General features: G+C 57.3%; 1 protein-coding gene across 1 annotated transcript; it reads right to left on the reverse strand.

Annotated features, from left to right (window-relative positions):
• Nbl1 (NBL1, DAN family BMP antagonist) lies at positions 1–11,227 on the reverse strand. The gene is made up of 4 exons (XM_020165376.2): positions 11,055–11,227; positions 2,974–3,168; positions 2,751–2,862; positions 1–1,531 (listed from the first exon to the last, which is right to left on the reverse strand). Exons 2-4 carry the CDS (start codon positions 3,141–3,143, stop codon positions 1,268–1,270), a joined length of 546 nt encoding a protein of 181 aa, XP_020020965.1. The 5' UTR covers positions 3,144–3,168; positions 11,055–11,227; the 3' UTR covers positions 1–1,267.
• Between the last annotated feature and the right edge of the window lie 515 nt (positions 11,228–11,742).

The following is an 11,742-nucleotide window of genomic DNA, read 5'->3' on the forward strand; positions in this document are numbered from 1 at the left end:
TGTCAATAAAGGCATTTATTCGTGAGAAGACTCGGTCAGTCAGGGAGATGTCTACTGGTTACAAGCTCTGGAAGCTTTTTTCGGAACAGCGTGGACCAGGGCACTCCCAGGTGGGCTGGTGGGCTGGCAGAGCCCTGGGCACAAATGAGCAGTGCACCAAGACAGGAGACAGAGATCTTCTTTCCCACCTGCCTGCCTGCCGGCCCGGCCCCCAGGTCCCACGTCACTCTAGGGTTAAAGTGCAGCTGGGAGGGGGGCGCAGAACTAGGAAACTAAAGAGAGCCAAGCTCAATGTGGGCCTCCCACAGGGGTCTCCTTGTCCTGCTGATCCTAGAGGCTCAGTCAGAGTCCACTCCAGGTAAGGGAGACAACCCCCACCCACCGGTGTCAGATACAGAGCAAGACAGAGGGGATTGGCCCTGTCAGCATCCTGAGGGGTCTAGAATGTGGGGAAGTGATTGACACTGAGATCTCTAAGAGGCAGAGAAGGGAGGTATGACCTTCTTTGGTGATGGGCTGGGGGCTCGCATCCTCCCCCTAGCCAGGAGCACTCTTCTTCACCCCTCTGTCCACTGTCCACCCCCCACAACACGAGGCAAACTGAGGAAGCCACAGCTAGGCCCAGATGCCTGACTCCCATTCTGGTGCCCGGAATCAGCAGGGTCCTGCCCTGGCTTGACTCCCTAATGACTCCATTGAGGAGGATTTCATGCCCCAGGAGAGCACGCTGCTCTGGGGATGGGGGGTGGGGATGGCCTTTGGGTAAGTATTGGGCTGGAGTTCCTGCTTCTGCCAGTGGTCTTCCTAGCCCAGCCTCTCCTACAAAGAAAAGGCTGGCCTGATGCCCACCCTCAGCTCCCCTGTGACCTGGGGATCCTGCCCCACCAGGGGCTGTGCGGGGGCCCCAGCCTGGGCTCACCATCTTGGAGGGCCTCACCCTCTCCTCAGCAGCTTAGCCAACTTCCTCCCCCTCCAAAGGGCACATCTCTAGAAGGCAGAAAAGAAAGGTACTCCCCACCTTCCAAAAAGAGCCCTGAAGACCTCTGCTTCCCACCCCCCAACTCTTACATATATTAAATTGTGCAGCGTGGCTCCAAACCCCGCCCCTTCAGATCTCCATGGCAACCGGGCAGCATTCCAAGTCCAAGTCTGATTCCAAGTCCATCCAGTGCCAAAGGTGGGGCTTGTGCATCTCCCCTCACTCTTCCCCAGAGGGGGAGCCCCAACATTCCACAGGGGGATGAGTGGGGAGGAAGACTTAGGGGCCTCAGTCCTCAGCCCCCTCTTCCTCAGCATGGGGGGCTCCAGGAGGCTCCTCAGGCTCAGAGGTCTGCCCACCAGGGTGGGGGTGGGGGTGGGGATGGGGGTGGGCACCAGGCTGGGAGCCTGGCCCCTCCTCGCCCTGCACGTAGACACTCAGCCCCTCGTGGCTGGGCTCCTTGCCACAGGCCTGGCAGCTGCAGTGCAGAATCTTCTCCACCAGCTTGTCCACCCTGGGCACCTCCTCATGGCCGGGGCACTCCAGGGTCACCTGGGAGGGCAGGCAGAAGGGAAGAGATGTCTCCTGAGGCCTGTGGCAGGTAGGGAGGCCCCAAGAGTAGTACATTTGCATGGCACCAGGATATCCAGAGCCCCCTTGACAGCCTGGCTCCCTTTTAGGACCTCTCCAGTAGTTGACTTTATCTCCTCACACCCAGTCCTGCTGCCCCCACCCAATTCCTCCACAGAAGACTCCCTGGGCACTCCCACTGCACTTGGAGAGAACTCCTGACCCCTTCCTCAGGCCCACCCTAGCTGACCTCTCCATCCCAGTCCTTCACCACTCCCGCCACCTGTGCCACCTCAGAGGCTTTGCATATGCTGTTCCCTCTGCCTGACGGGGTCTTGCCCAACCCATCGCCCTACCACTTGCCCAAACTCTGCCCATTGAATTTCTGGGCAACCTTTGAGTCCAAGCTCAGACATGACTTCCCCAAAGGATCCCTATGCTGAGCTCCAGCTCAGCAGAGGTTCACCCTATAGGAACCCACCTTCCCTGTGGTTACACTTCTTCCCTTCTTCCCTCCCTGTCTTTCTTCCTTCCTTCCACTGAACACCTACTCCATGCCACTTCTGATGATCTCTCAAGGCACTCAGTCTAGTTGGGGGCACAGGCTTGCTCAAAGCACTCTGATGTGTTTGGGAGGCTGCAGATGCTGCAGATGTTAAGGTAGAGGCACACAGTGCTTTGAGAGCCAATGTTACAGGGATCCAACTCAGTCAGGAGTCTGGAAAGGGGTCCTGAGGGAAATGATGCTTGACCAAGAACAGAAGAATGAATAGAAGTTAAGTAGCTGAGGGGGATGGGGAAGGTTTCTGAGCAGGACCAAGCATGTGTGAAGGCCCTGTGGTGGAAGGGAGCACAGCAGGTAGGAGGGACTGAAAGGAGGCAGGTTGGTGTCAAGTGTCAGGATAGTAAGGAAGGTGGGAGGCAAGATGAAACTCTGCTGAGTCAGCCCAGGCAGGACCTTGCATAGTGAGGCAGAAGTTTTTGTCTCAGCCTGAAAACTATAGGCCACTGTGAGGATTTGAGTTCCATCTCAATGGAACTTCCTAAAGATCACTTGTCTTCTACAAGTTGATGTCAGCCTCTTGGGCCATCTTGTGGCAAGGACCCTATCTGTACCCCACACATGGCAGGGCCTTCCTGAGTCCTTAGGCGATGCCACAGGGCAGGAACTGGGCAGGGACAGGCAGGTGGTCATACTCACAATCTCCCACATGGATTGGGCTGGCATGCAGGAGTCGCAATGCACCAGGGACTCTGTGGACTGCGGGAAGGTGTTGGGGACACTGTAGCTGAAGCACTGTCCGAGGCACGCCCTGTGGGAGGAGAGGTCACCATACCGTTACCACGGGGGAGGCAGGAGTAGGCAGCCCTGGTCTTTGTTCTTCGTAGGCCCCTTCCCTCACCCCCAACCTCTTGGGTCACACCTGTTCTGGATGGACTTGGCCTCGCAGCCACTGTGGCCCACGATCTGGGTGATGTTCTTAGCTTCACACCAAGCACTCTTGTCCGGAAACAGTGCCAGCTTGTTGATGGGTGGGGGTGCAGCCAGCAGTATGGCAGGGAGGACAGCCCCCACCAGAACCCGAAGCATCATGCCCGTGGCTTCCAGAGCCCTGGAACTGAGCACAGGTGGCAAGTGAGGCTGGGTGGTGGCTTTGCAAGCAGGAGCTCTGTCCCTAGCTCCAAAGCCAGCTCCCCACTCTCTAACCAAGTACGCCTTATTTCTCCTCTCGGGACCTCAAAAATGGGTCTGTATATAGTACTGCATCAGACGGGTATCAGGAGGATAAAATGAATAATAAAAGAGCCTAGCAGATAACCAAATAACTAAATGTATTAGTTATTTTTATAACTTACTATTAGCCTTGAGCAAGATATTTTTTATCTCTGTGCCTAGTTTCTGAACCTAGAAGGGGGAGGTGGGAATGCTGTGCATGACGAGGATGTGGCAATTACTAAACACAGCACATACGGCGTTCCACAGGCATTAGCTTGATTTTCACTTTGTGGGTAAAAAAACCGTGAGACTAGCAGTGTATCTCAGTGGTAGAGCATGTGCCTGGTGTGTCAAAGCCCTGGGTTTGAACCCCAGCACCACAAAAAAAAGAGCTGTCCCCGCAGCCCTTGAGGGGCTGGCCACCCACCATGTCCCCTACAAAGGTACTGACAATAGTTGTAAGGCTTGTGATGCTCACTCGACTTCCTTGTCACAATGAATTCTTATGCCGCCCAGCCAGACATATGTCTTCCTAGACTGCCCCGCCAGAGCCTTGTGCCCACCAGGGCAGTACACACGTCGTTATCCCCAGTCCCACCCTAAGCCAGAGACAAGCAGGAGACAATCAACGATGAATCTGCAAACTACATCCAAGGAAGGAGCAAGACGCAGTACCTGAATTGACCAGAAGAGGGCGGTGCAGGACAGGTTGTGTCTGAAGGATCCACTCAGAGGAGACACCCCCTACCCACCTCCCCCACCCTCCCATCCCTGCCCCGTCCACCACCTTTAACTTCTGTAGACTTCACCCACCACCCCCAGAGATACTTGGAGATAAGGTCAGTGCCCGAGTGGCGGGGGAGGGGGACCCTGGAGGAAGACTACTGAACACACATGACACTCAGGCCTGCTTCCTGACCTTAGGCCAGGACTTTCAACACCTGATAACTCATGAGAAGTCCCTGGAGACTTGAGGAGTGAAGCTCCAAGGCATTTTTAATAAGCTGGGATGGAAGAGGTTCTGGTGGGGAACCTGTCCAGCTCAGTCTATCTTGGGACAGTCCCCAGAGGCACTTGGGTGAGGTTGAATGGGGGCAGGCAAGTCCCATTAGTCTCACAGGGGCTGGCCATTGGAGTGGAGATGGACGGCTGGGACCAGGCATCCCATTCAGAACAGCTCCATCCTGGCCCCCCTTCTGCACTAAGCAGGTCAGGAGAGCAGAGGCAGGTGTTCTGTAGCATGCCCAGGGACTGGGCTGGCCTGCTCCTGCAGAGAAAGTCTGGGTGGGCTGGCTGAGCAGGGTTTCTTGGGAAGTGAGGGGAATCACCATCCAGCAGGTCCCTCCACTCTCGCTCCTCTCTGCAGAGGCTTCCCTTGGGTCACTAGAGATGACCTCTGCCCCGACCCAGCAGGGAGTAGAGAGAGCAGCTGGAGATAGGGTTCACAGTTTGTCCCCACCACAATGAGTTCCTGCCCTGGTCCAGGCTCTCACCTGCGCTTTTCTGGTCTCCCCCACAAGCCCATGGTTTGGGTACAGTGCCAGCCTAACAAAATTGAATGGATTTCTTCCTAACTGTTTTGGAACAGTGTAGCGTCCAGGAGATTTAGTGCTCCTAAAAGGTCCTCTGCCCTTCCTACGGAATCAGCCTTGTCTATGGTTTGACCATGACCTTCTGAAAAAAACCTCAAGGCCCATTTAAGGCTGGAACTCCCTGGGGCCCCCTGGGGCTGAACCAGCTTCTCTAGACCTCAGAGAAGTCTCTGCCACACACCTGGCCCCACTGCACTTCCTTGAGAACAACAGGTCAGGTAAGACTAGGAGGCGACTGGGGTAGGAAGTGATGCTAGGGTCTCCATGGGATTTGGGATTGCAGCTGTAATGACAGTGGCCTGGAGATGGGTGTGTGGCTCTGACTTGGAGCTGAATTAAGAGAGATCACAATTGAGGCTGCAGGGCAGGACCAGGCTAAGACTGAACAGAGTTGTGACAGGTGATGAGGTTAATGAGAGAGAGTATAATGGTGCGTTTGCAGGGATGGTTGCTGGCCTGGAGATCCGGCACTGGTTATTAGGATCAGGACTGGCAGAAGTTGAGCTGAGCTGAGGCAGAAGGCCACCTCCTTTATCTTCCTTCCTCTCCAGCAAAGATCAGAGAACTGATCCTAAAGGCCAGACGTGCTTGCCGAGGAGTTGTTGTGACCCAACCCACCCTGCCCTACCCAGACCTCCAAGCAGGACACTGGGGCCACCAACAGCTTCTGCAGCCCAGCAGCCTGAGCACCAGCAAACTAGCCACTCCCATCAGATACAGGGCCCCTGGTTTCCCCAATGTGGTAACCCCACCCCTCCCACTTGTGTGGCTTCCAGTAATGAAGTCACCTCTCAGAACCCACCTTTCTCAGCACCCTCCCTGGAGAAGAACTAAAGAGCAATGAAAGCACCCAGCACCCAGCACCCAGCAGGCACCCACCCTCAAGCCAGTTCTGTTCCCCCAGGGGGATTGTGGGAAAGGCTGGACAGGATCAAAGTGGAGGCTGGACTGGAGGGGCAGCAGGGGGTGTAGGGCAAGCTTCTCCCATGTATCAGGACACCTGCCATCTCACCCTGCCAGGAAGAACCCATGCTGCCCCCACAGCGGGTGGGCTCTATGCTAGCAGATTCTATTTGTTGTTGATTCATACTTTTTTGATTTTTCAACCAGCAACTTAGCTAATTCCTTTTTTGAGACAGGGTCTTAATGTGCAGTGCAGAATGGCCTGGATCTAGCAATCCTCTTGCCTCCACCTCCAAAATGCCAGGATGATAGGTGGCATGACCACTCCAGCAGCTAATTGCTTCTTCTTTTTTTTTTTTTTTTTTAAGCAGCAGTCAAATCTTCCTTTCTGAGCCTCTGAGAGCCTCACCCAGATTCTCAACCCTTCCTCCCCACCCTGAAGTTCACACAGCAAGTCATGGGACTGCCAGAGTGCCAGGATGGGAAGAGGAGTCAGCGATCTCCCAGGCCAACGCCCCGGGCTGTGCAGAGAAGTTGGCCCAAGGCCCCACAGCAAGTAGGCAGAGCCATGCCCTTCCCTTCCGTGGGCCATTCCGTTCCCGCAGTGGACACTCCCTTTCCAGGTGCCTTCTGAACAGCAGGGGAGAGGCTGTGATGAGAGGGGCAGGGGAACCCTCACTCACCCAGCCAAGAGCTCAAGCCCAGGGCGGGTGGGGGGTAGGGGGTGGGAAGGGTCCAGGGAGGTGGGTCCAGGGGAAGAAATTGTTTGGAGCAGGGACAGAGGTGGCTGTGCAGAGGGAAGCAGTAATCCTTAACTCTGGATTGAACACAGGACTGGGAAAGGAAGGGAGCTCCTGGCTGAGGGCACTGTGTGAGCAAAGACCAGGAAGGGGGAGGGGAGGTTATAGCCCCCAACCAGTCCACCTGCTATTCCTCACCGGCAAAAGCTGGTCCTGACTGTGGGTCAGCCAACGAGCACTTTTGTGCGGGCTCCTACCTACCCTGTATTAATCTTTTTAGACTCAGTTCTTACAATAACCCCATGGGCAGACTCCATACTCTCTCCACTTATAGGTGAAATTGGAGGAATAGATTCATGGGAACTTACACAATTAATCCATAGGGTAGCTGAGATTTGACCCTGGACAGTAGCAGCGGGGCTGCCAGCTATCCTTACAGGTGGAAGGTTCCCAGAAGAGAAAGCAGCAAGAAACAGGGAGAGAAATGTCCAGGGAATGGGGAGATGGAATGGGGAGCTAGGATAGGGGGGATGAGTCCCCTGCAGTTGCCCTATTCTTCCTGTCAGCCCTCTGGTGTTCGACCACTGCCCAGGCTGGAACTTGGAGGATTCCACAGATCAGAGTTCGAATCCCACTCCTAACTCCCTGGAAGGTAAACAGCTGACAATGGCAGACCCTGGCTCCTTAGGACTTGAGTACAGCTATGAATGATCCCTTCCCCACAGAGCTGCTGTGAAACTTATCAAGGTGTCCTTCATAGGTAGGAGCCCTCTTACCACCCCACCCGTCATTCTTCCCCAAATCCAAGCCCCACTGTTCCTCAGAGGCCGTCTGCACCATCCACACAGAAAATAAGCCCCAAGGAGGTAACAATGGCTGACGGACCCATTTCAGCACCGTGGAAACTGACACACCAGTCACAGAAGTGGTTAGCCACTCCAGGGAAGGGTGCTGTGAGCACAGAAGGGCCCTGGTGCCTTCCCTATGGGGACTTTGGTCCAGAAGGTCCCTTGAGAAGGCCAGGGAGGTGACACAGCAACAACATAGGCCCTGGGCTTTAGACAGAGCTCTGGGGGGTCACTCCAGGCCTACGAGAACCCAGCAGCCATCCTGAGATGCCCAACAGAAATGCAGATGTCTGGGCCTAGCCTGCATGGTCTGGGGTGTGGCCTAGGAGGGTGTCAACATGTGTCCCCCACATGATTGGGAGGGGCCCCCCCCAGGTCAGGACCTATGGCCCTCCAGCTCCCCAGGAGCCATACTTAATAGTACGGCTGTCAGGGGCCCCTCAGCCCCACCACAGAGGTCCTAAGGCCTGCAACAGGGAGGGACCTAGATCTGAAGGATCACCTCCTCCAGGCCCACACACCATGAAACCCTTTGTGTGGCAAAGATGGGACTTGATGTGACAAGTGAACAATCATTCCTCAGTTCCTCTTTTGGAAAATCTGAATAGTCAAGATTATTCGAACTTGCCCCAGGATTTTCAAGGTAGATTGCATCCCAGTGTCTGTCTGTCTCTTTCTCTCTCAATCTTACTCTCTCTCTCTCTCTCTCTCTCTCTCTCTCTCTCTCTCTCTCTCTCTCTCTCTCTCTCTCACACACACACACACACACACACACACTACCCAGAGATGAGGCAAATCCTTGGTAGAGAGGCCAGCTCCCTGCCCCATACAGCTCCTGCTTCCCTAACCAACTGGGGAGGTTAGCCTTTCCCACAGGTGACTTCATGTCACTTCCATCTGTAGGCTCAACGTCCAGCTACAGGGAAACTAACACACTGAACACATGGAATTGTGACTTGTTCAAACTCAGTGCCTCCAGTACCCCACCTCACTCCTGACACACACTAAAAGGTTCTGGGTCTCTCCCTCCCTCCCTTCCCTACAACCTTAGCTCAGCTTCTCCAACCTTTCTGTGCCTCAGTTTCCTCATCTCCAAAGCAGGAATAGTGGCAACTCCCCCCTCCCACCCCCTCCCAAGGCTGCCATTAAACCACTGAATTAAACTACGTGGGAATCTCTGGAGAGGTTGTCACCTAAGACTTATGTCCTCAGAGGGCCACCATGAATGCTGGGTCTGTTATCTGTCCTGGCCTCTACCATTCCCTCTGGATCCTGGGTAGGCCCTGAGAGTTTCTCAATCTGGGGGCATTTCTAGCCCAATTAAACTGGGTTTAGGGGACACCTTGAAGTGAAACTCAAGCAAACAAGAGGATGGTTGGGAGGGGTCCTTATAAACTGCTGAGTGCCACTTGCTGAGGGAAGAGCCCCTTGGACTCAGCCCCTTGGAAGACAGAGGTCTGAAGAGTGCAGACCCCTCTAGACCCAGCGGCAGAAAACAGGCTCTGCCTGGATGCCCTGATGCGCATGCGGCTGGCGCAGAGGGTGTGGCACTTGTGGCCACAGCCCTAGGCTTGGGGATCAGCAGGGTGGGGCAATCCTCCAGGTCCTGGAATGAGTACAGGGACTTCCTTGAATGGTGCAACTGCAAATGTGCTGTGGGTAAGGGTAAGGCCGTGTCAGGTCTGAGGTCCCCACTCACTAGGGTCAGTCCAGAAGGATTTCCTGGGCTCTCTGAAGTCCCATGATGCATTCCGGCCAAACCCCATCCATTGGCTTACTGTGTGCATGGAGGCAGGACAGCCCAGTGGTTACAGACTAAGTCACTGACCATTGGCTTAGCCTCCTTAACCTCCTGCTTGCCACCTGTGAAATGGGCTGTGTGGCCTGGGAATGTCTATTTGAGCAGATTCCCTCGGGAAGAGCTTATTGCTTCAGGCCACTGCTATTCCACGACCCCAGTCTCACCACAGGGCGGCTTCCTTCCTTCCAGCTTCCTTCCAGATCTCAGCTGGGCAGAGCATAAACCAAATGTCCAGGGGACAGACATGCAGGGCCAAGTCCATGCCACCCAGGCCTGCCTTCTTCTGCCAGGTAGCTCCACCCTCCAAACCATAGCTACCTCTGTGCTAGACCCCCACCCCAAGCTAGGGCCCTCCTACCCGCAGACCAAAAACAGTCTCCACAGCAAATCCATGCTAATGAGTTGCTGGCCTGCACATCTGCTCAACAGAAGTCCTACTGCAGACCTCACCAACAACCCTGCCCGCCCAGCAGCCTCCGACCCTTGGGGTTGCGGCTGGGGGGAAGGAGCTAAACTCAGCCTGAAATTTCACTTTAAATTAATGAGGCCATGTTCCTGGCTAACACATAGCACCTACTCCCCTGTCCACTCCTCCAACACACAGGCCCAGGAGAGAGGTCCAGCTTTCAGGAGTGGGTGGAGAGGGGTGGGGGTCACCAAGGAAACGCTCCAGCCTTCTCTTCTTTGGCCTCAACTCAAGGCAAACCACACCCAAGCAGCCCCAGCATCTGGGGGGAGTCTCAGGAGGTTCACGGTTAGACAGTGACAAAGGGTGAGGGGCTGCTTGTTGACAAGTTACTTCCCCACCACCATCCTGTGCCAGCAAACTATTTTCCTGGGGTGCGCCCAGTTACAGGCTGGTGGCCTCCAGCTGGGCAAGGACCTCAGAAAGCCTGGAGATGTGGCCTTTTCCCGGATGCCCGCCAGCCTCCTGGCCAGGCCAAAGGCAGGCAGCTGCCCCCTTTACTGGGACTTGTAAAAGATCAGAATCGCCCCGCCCTGGGAGCGGGTGGGCAGGTGGCCGGCAGCAGGGCCCTGTTGTGCAGACTGCCTCACAGAAGAGAACAGAGCCAGGGGAAAGGCTGACTCTCCCTGCCCCAGCCTTAACTCCAGAGGATGATCCAGGCCAGGCCCCGGTGCAGGCAGAGGGAAGGTTTTGCATCTTTAGCGGACCTGGGAAACTAGCCACGAACTCAACTGGGGGAGCCCAACCTCCGACCCTGGGGAACTGTGAATTGGAGGGGGGGGGGTGATCAAGGAAGCACGCGGACAGAGTGGAGTTCCTCAGAGGGCAGAGCCGAGAGAGAATCGGAGAGAAAGCATGAAGGTAGAGACAGAAACCCAGGAGGCAGAAGGGGGGTCAGGGGGTGGGACACAGAGAGACAGAACCAGAGAAGGAGCGGAGCGGAAACACAGCGACGGAGAGCCAGAGCCACACGGATGCGGAGACAGAGCCGAGAGTGGGGCAAAAGGGAGACCGGAGCGTCCGCGGCGAGGCCCGGGCAAGAGCCGCAGGACGCGCGAGCTGGGCGGCCGAGCCCCGCCGCTGGCCCGGGTGATCGCGGGATCCGCCGCTCCCGCTCCGCAACGCAGCTCCCTCCCACTTTCTCTCCGGGCCGCGGAAACTCCTACCAAGAAACGGAACCCCGGGGAGAGGCTGGGGACTGGCGCAGGACGCAGCGGTACCCCCTGGCTACCCGGTGCCGCGCCCACGTCCCCAGTGACGGCGTCCGGAGGCTCCTGTCCGGCCCCCGGGTTCCCGGACTCGGCGGTGGAGCCTTCGCTCGGTGCCCTCGGCCTCCCGATGCGCGGGGGTCGCAGCTGGCGGCCGAGGGCGCGGCGCTCGATTGCCGCCGAAGTCTTTGGCAGCCGGGCGCCCGCGTGCCGGCCCGGGCGGGACTTACCACGCGGGGGGATCGGGGAGCGCGGCGCGCACGCCGGGTCCTCGGAGCTGGGTGCGGGCCCTGCCGCAGGGGTCGCACGCAGGCCCGGGCGCCCGGCAGGCTGGGTGAGGCTGGGACAGCCCCGCGAGGCTCGGCTGGGCTGCGCGGCGCGCCGTCTGCGGCCCGGGCGGGCGCGCGGTGCTGGGGAGCGGCGAGCCGAGCGGCTCCGACGTCAGGGTGTCTCAGCTCCAAATAGGGAGCGAGGGCGGGGGCAGCTAGGGGAGGGACGCGCGCGACACAGAGCGGGCGGGCGCGCGCGGCCGCTCCCTCCGGGCTCGCAGGAGGGGCGCTGCGGCCGCCGGGTCCCGGCCCCTCTTCCCCGCCCGCACGCCCGCTGGCGATCGCCTTGTCCGGCTTCGGCGCGTCCCGACGGCACAGTGCAGCGGCCCGGACGTCTGGATGGTGCCGGGAAGAAAGGGCATGAGCTGGGCGCCCTCCCCGGGTTCCTCTGCGCTTCGACTCCCCTCCATCTGGCTTTTCCCAAGACTGGGCTGTCAGGTCATGCCAGGCCTTGGGGTGACACAGATGGAGGTGTCCTTTCAGTGGGAACCGAGCATTGTAGTCTTGCTCTGTGTGGTGCTCCTACCCTAGATAGGTGCTCCTATCCAGGTACCAGGACCCCATCCTGCTGAGCGCACCCATCCTATCG

Source organism: Castor canadensis, chromosome 7 (assembly GCF_047511655.1).
Source record: "Castor canadensis chromosome 7, mCasCan1.hap1v2, whole genome shotgun sequence".
NCBI classification, from domain to species: Eukaryota; Metazoa; Chordata; class Mammalia; order Rodentia; family Castoridae; genus Castor; species Castor canadensis.

What these genes read in the sequence shown, in the direction of transcription:
- Nbl1 (XM_020165376.2), bottom strand. Translation starts at nt 3,143, where the DNA reads ATGATGCTTCGGGTTCTGGTGGGGGCTGTCCTCCCTGCCATACTGCTG. An exon ending in GCCAAGTCCATCCAGAACAG is followed by an intron (nt 2,863 to 2,973) that starts GTGTGACCCAAG and finishes CTCCTCCCACAG; the next exon opens with GGCGTGCCTCGGACAGTGCT. An exon ending in CCCAATCCATGTGGGAGATT is followed by an intron (nt 1,532 to 2,750) that starts GTGAGTATGACC and finishes CTGCCCTCCCAG; the next exon opens with GTGACCCTGGAGTGCCCCGG.